The 5,974-nt window shown below is 40.0% G+C and overlaps 1 protein-coding gene across 2 annotated transcripts; it reads left to right on the top strand.

Annotated features, from left to right (window-relative positions):
• The first annotated feature begins 366 nt into the window (after window positions 1-366).
• cnr1 (cannabinoid receptor 1) lies at window positions 367-4,617 on the top strand. Of its 2 annotated transcripts, none has more exons than XM_063901425.1 (2): window positions 367-695; window positions 1,534-4,617. In XM_063901425.1, the coding sequence occupies exon 2, from the start codon at window positions 1,579-1,581 to the stop codon at window positions 2,986-2,988; it is 1,410 nt and encodes a 469-aa protein (XP_063757495.1). In that variant the 5' UTR covers window positions 367-695; window positions 1,534-1,578; the 3' UTR covers window positions 2,989-4,617. The 2 variants fall into 2 exon arrangements, with proteins under 2 accessions (XP_063757495.1, XP_063757494.1); XM_063901424.1 differs by having other exon boundaries at window positions 367-700.
• The last annotated feature ends 1,357 nt before the right edge of the window (window positions 4,618-5,974 follow it).

Genomic DNA, 5,974 nt, shown 5'->3' with positions numbered 1-5,974 from the left:
GCAGTGAATAGCAATGAGGTCTGCAACCTCCATCTGCCTTTGAATGTGTGAAAAGGGAATTGAAAGCCAAAAAAAAAAGTTATCTTTATGAGCATATTTTGGAAGAGAAATGCAGCATTTTGTTCCCTCAAAGTGAAGAAACTGTGTTCACATTACCTCATGAAACAAGATAAAACGGTTATTCAAATCTATTCTTAATCTAGGTTTGCTTTGTGTTTCCTATCTTCTGCCAGGAGGAGCTTTGGGAATTTATAATCAGATCCTTTTTATAAATCATCCTGCCACTGTCGTCTCCCTTGTTCCTATGCACCGCACTTGACAGTTTCATGGGTTGGGCAGATAAAGCTATATGGAAACACGTGACAGGGCTTGTAGGAGCGACGCTTCATAAGTGTGAAGACTCAGAGAAACAGACGGAGACCCGGAGCAGCAGCAGCAGCAGCAGCAGCAGCAGCAGCAGCAACCTGTATCCACAACCAGGAGCGCACTCCAAGAGCGACACTTCTTCAGACAGCCGACAAACTAATGTTACAGAAAGAAACCAGTTATTACGAGGGTGATGCTGGTTTTATTCTAACACATGCACGGTGTTTTTCTCACCTTTTATGTAAGATCTGTGTTGGATGGCTGATGCGCTTCTGACTTGGATTAACGCGCGGTAATAAAGGGTGATTCTGCGCACTTGGAAAAATTATGTAAGGTAAAGAAGTACTTTTCCTCTTTTAAATGTTTCATTATATTGGTTTCTTGATTATTTTCCTACTTTAAATGCGTAGGGTTGCTTATCCCAGCAGGAAAATATGTTTTTTGTTTTTGTATTGTGCGGACATCTGAATGCAACTTTGCTTTTTTTATCACCAAATTTACGATATATATATTCGTGATTGGTTCATGATACTTTCTAAAAACCCTCATCTTCATATAACTTTCAAATTCTGCATACATTTAAATAATCTAATTGCAATTATCCCATTGCATATCTGTACTTTTAGATAAAGTGGACTGCACATCTATGCTTTATATTGTTTTACATCCATTTATTCAGCTTTTTTTTGCAATAGAGATGCAGTCAGTACAAGTGCAGAGGAATTGCATTAATGTGTCTGATTCTGCACCTCTTAATAAAGAGGCGTTTTTACTCTCAGCCTCATGTTTTTTGTTTTTCTATATGTACTCCTGATGTAGAAAGGGCAGTACTCAGTGATGAATCATTTGGTGTATGTTGATGCGTACAGGGCGCATGATACAGTATTTATGAGTACACCAGCTCTTAGAGACCAGATGTGGCTTAGGACCAGTTCAGGAATTCTTTAAATGTATTAAACAATCTACATTGTACAAAACTATGAAAGATTCAAAATGCTTTCATTTTTTGTGATCAGAAGTATTCTCATATTTTGAATGTTATCTCATCTTAAAGTTATTTTTATTTCAAGTTGCACTGCTGCAAATTTGACGTTCTGTCATTATGTGCATGGGATTCTTTTTTAGGTTTTCTAAACATTTCTTAAATGTTTTTCATCAATTTTGTAGGTTGTCAAGGCGTCTTAGCCTGCAGTATTACCCTCAGACACAGCCATGAAGTCTGTGCTGGATGGTGTGGCAGACACCACCTTCCGGACTATTACATCTGGTTTACAGTATCTGGGCTCCAACGACGCTAACTATGACGACCCACTCAATGATGTAGACTTCAAGGCGGGTTTTGCTCTGCAGAAGCCATTATCTGCTTTCCGCAGTGACTCCTTCCCAGGCAAAGTACCTGCGGATGAGGAGCTCATCCTCAAGGGCATCCCCTTCTTCCCCACCAATGCCACAGACTTGTTTGGCAACCGGAGCACATTGGGAGATGAGACTAACACTTTACAATGTGGGGAGAACTTTATGGACATGGAGTGTTTCATGATCCTGACCCCCAGCCAGCAGCTGGCTGTGGCAGTGATGTCTCTGACTCTGGGTACCTTCACGGTGCTGGAGAACCTGGTGGTGCTCTGCGTAATCTTTCAGTCTCGCACCCTCCGCTGCCGGCCGTCCTACCACTTCATTGGCAGTCTGGCTGTGGCTGACCTTCTGGGAAGTGTCATATTTGTCTACAGCTTTCTGGACTTCCATGTCTTCCACAAGAAGGACAGCCCCAATGTTTTTCTCTTCAAACTGGGTGGAGTCATAGCGTCTTTCACTGCATCTGTGGGGAGTCTTTTCCTCACTGCTATTGATCGATACATCTCCATACACCGGCCTCTCGCCTACAGGCGCATCGTGACACGGACCAAGGCTGTCATTGCCTTTTGTGTGATGTGGACCATCTCCATCGTCATCGCAGTGCTACCTTTGCTGGGCTGGAACTGTAAACGTCTCAACTCTGTTTGCTCAGACATATTTCCTCTGATTGATGAGAACTACCTGTTGTTCTGGATCGGTGTTACCAGTGCGCTGGTTCTTTTCATCATCTACGCCTACATGTACATCCTGTGGAAGGCGCACCACCATGCTGTGCGCATGCTGAGCCGTACCTCCCAGAAGAGCCTAGTTGTTTACTCAGCAGATGGGACTAAAGTGCAGACCACTCGCCCTGAGCAGACGCGCATGGACATTCGCCTCGCCAAGACCCTGGTGCTCATACTGGTGGTGCTGGTCATCTGCTGGGGCCCATTGCTCGCCATCATGGCTTATGACCTTTTCTGGAAGATGGACGATGACATTAAGACAGTATTTGCATTCTGCAGCATGCTCTGCCTGCTCAACTCCACTGTCAACCCGATCATCTACGCCTTGAGGAGCAAGGATATGCGGCACGCCTTCCTCACCTCCTGCCAGGCCTGCAGGGGCAGTGGCCAGCAGCTGGACAATAGCCTTGAGTCAGACTGCCAGAACAGAAATGCCAACATTTCTGCCAACAGGGCTGCAGAGAGCTGTGTGAAGACCACTGTGAAAATAGCCAAAGTAACAATGTCTGTATCAACTGAAACTTCTGCAGAGGCTGTCTGATTGGCCGTCAGGGGGAAAATGTGTAAATTTCATCATCCCTAAAACTATGCCATACACATGAAAAAAGCAGAAAGTTGAAAATAAAGAGAAATCCTCTCCTGAAAGTATTGACTTACATCCTCACATTGAAGCTTTAGTGGTTGGATTATTTTATGTTGGTTTGTAAGTACATAGTGTGCCACAGTGCCAAACAGTGTTGCAAGAGCATAGGAAAGGACTCACAATTTGAAAGGATTATCAACGACTATCATGAGTCTGCTATCGACCATAGACTTCATGATATCCAGTCAGTGAAGGCATATTATATTTTTGTACTGTGAATTCAGGTTTTGAAAACAATATTATCTTCATTTATGGGATAAGGGGCTACTGACGTTTTTAATTCGAGATGTTTTATTGTGTCATTTAGACTTTAAAATGTGTCTTGCGCCATAAATATAACAAATCTTTGGCGACTTGACTTTCTACAGGCTTCATGTACATTGGGCATTTCTATAAGGGAGTGATAGAAAAATAAGTCTCAAATGACTCTGATTGTTATTTCTAAAATTGCCATTTAACATGTCACTTTTGTATTTGTTCTGACGACACTCAGTGAGTGGGAAAATGTGTGAAGGAGATTTGAGAAATGTTGGGTGATTCATGCTCAAGATATATATATATAAAAAAACACCACAATCAACTAAAAAACTCTAATGAGATGGAGGTAACTGGATTCACAGATTTTAAGCTTGTCAAATCTGAAATGACATTTCTGTGGCAGAGTGACGATCCTCCCTGTTGTCCATTTCTTTACCCGCTAGCTGTTAGAGTAACGTGTATTTGTTGAAATGTAACCCTAACAACTGTACAGTGTTTTCTTGCAAAAATAAAGTGTTCCTATCACCTCATTCAGCTGTACAGCCAGCAAAACAACAACAAGCTTGAACACATCAAAGCTGAATTTAAACGCAGTGTGCTGGACACAACTGCATCAAACTGAAGTGGTTTAAGACTATACATGCTTTCATCAAATGTAATATTTTACTGAATTCAGCCATGTATGTGTGTAATACCTTGTGACTTGGTGATATATTTCCAACCCCAAGCCTTTTGATCATTGCAGTAAGTTGTTTTTAGTGCTACTGTTGCAGCGGGGCATCTGTTCGGAAAATAAAAGCAACCCATGCACAGGCCTAGTGAAGTACTTCTGCCGTAACTCTAATTAAAATATGTCTGCTGTTGATTTTACGTATCTAAAGAAAGAAACAGGGGTTGTTTCATTAGCTAGTGACTTGGATGGAAACTGTGTGTATGCATTGTGTGAAGACTCGACATCTGACCTTACAAAAGAAACTTAGAAGATGTGACTTTTCTTATAGGTGATGTAGTACTTTTAATCTAGAAATCTCACAGCACAATTGTTCTGTAGACATTTATCTTGGTGTAAAGTTATCCAGACTGTTTATCAGTATTCTTTGCTGCCTCTTGTATTATGAGTATTGAAAATCAAATTGTCAAGTGGCTTCTGTACAGTGGTGGCATTATGAGGAATCTATGACTTAAAAAACACAATCAGTCAAGTGTTTTTAGTATTGCTGTTTTCAAACTTTTGAATAAAGTTACAGCTGGTTGTCATTTCGCCTGCAATTATTTGAATGATTATTTGATGGTTGAAAAGAGAACGTTGCACACATGTTGATTAAAGGAATATTAAAACCCAAAAATAACCATTTATGCATCTATTACTCAAAGTATTAACTTGCAAACTGAAAATATTCTTACTGAATTGAAGTGAATATTAAAAACCTTACTATTTAAAACACTGCTGCATACTCATTATTGTGTAGGCCTGCACACGTTGAGGCTGTTGCGGATATGTTGTATTGGATATTTTAATATGAATAGTTTTGATGTTGTTAAGTTACTTGAAGTAAAATCCCCATTTACTCCCCAAAAAGTTTTTACCCTGTAGGCATACAAGACAAACTATGTTATATTCAAGAATTCAACACACAGGCACACAGGATGAATGATTGATCTAAAAAGAATCCTTTGGTGGGTGAAATATTCCTTTAATTCTGCCATCAATCACGGATTTATGAGGAACAGGTACTGAAATAGAAAGCCAAGCCCTCAGCGGACAGCAGCCCGAAGCCATTAGTAATGTTTTAGCGCCTTCCTGTGGAAGATCATAAAATGTCTAGGGTGGCAGCCTTCATGAAAGAGGGACTTTCTACATGTGGAGGATTTCAGATTTGTTTTTTGTTTACTTGGCTTACTTCTTGTAAGCCAAAGAGTGATAAAATTGCAAGAGTACATTTACCACAGCACCCTCTGACACCAGCATCTGCTCGACTTTTTTCATTTCTTGGCTCAGAGGAACAGGGAAATGCAACATCTGTTCATACAGATGTCAACAAAATTGTTTTAAATCAGCTTCAAAACACTCTTATAAAAAACTATGAACTACTACTATACATGCAATAATAGCTTTTCCCTGACATTCAAACAGAAACAATTAGAAGATTATTTATAATTTAAATAATCATTTTTGGGGAGCAAAATGTAGGAGTTATTTTTGTACAGCCAATTACCCTATGACGTTACACAGGGACTATTAATTTTGTAACCTCAACTTTCCAGAGTTGGAGGAAAGGTGTTGAAATACAGATGACTCTCACATCCTCCATTTTTGTACCATTCACAAAATGAGGGGAGGGAAGTGTCTCAAACCTTTTATGTGTATTTTGTATTTTTCTTCTGAATCAGAAGTATGCTCTTAATTTAAGCCTTTGGGTTAATATCATGGAGAGGTCGGAGTGAATACCTACATATTGGATTGATTATTCTATGTAGTTGCATTTAAGTCAAGTGGCCCTGGGTTTTTGATGACCTTTATCTCTTGATATGAGATTGGGGAAATTGTTTACTCAAATCCTTGAAAATAAAGTGGAATGCTCATTTAGTGTTATAGATTCCTATCTAAGGGTGGCAGTGGTTCAGT

The sequence above is a fragment of the Eleginops maclovinus genome, chromosome 15 (genome assembly GCF_036324505.1).
Source record: "Eleginops maclovinus isolate JMC-PN-2008 ecotype Puerto Natales chromosome 15, JC_Emac_rtc_rv5, whole genome shotgun sequence".
Lineage (NCBI taxonomy): Eukaryota > Metazoa > Chordata > Actinopteri > Perciformes > Eleginopidae > Eleginops > Eleginops maclovinus.
Note: the sequence above shows the minus strand (reverse complement) of the source record. Positions and strands in the feature narration are given on the sequence as shown.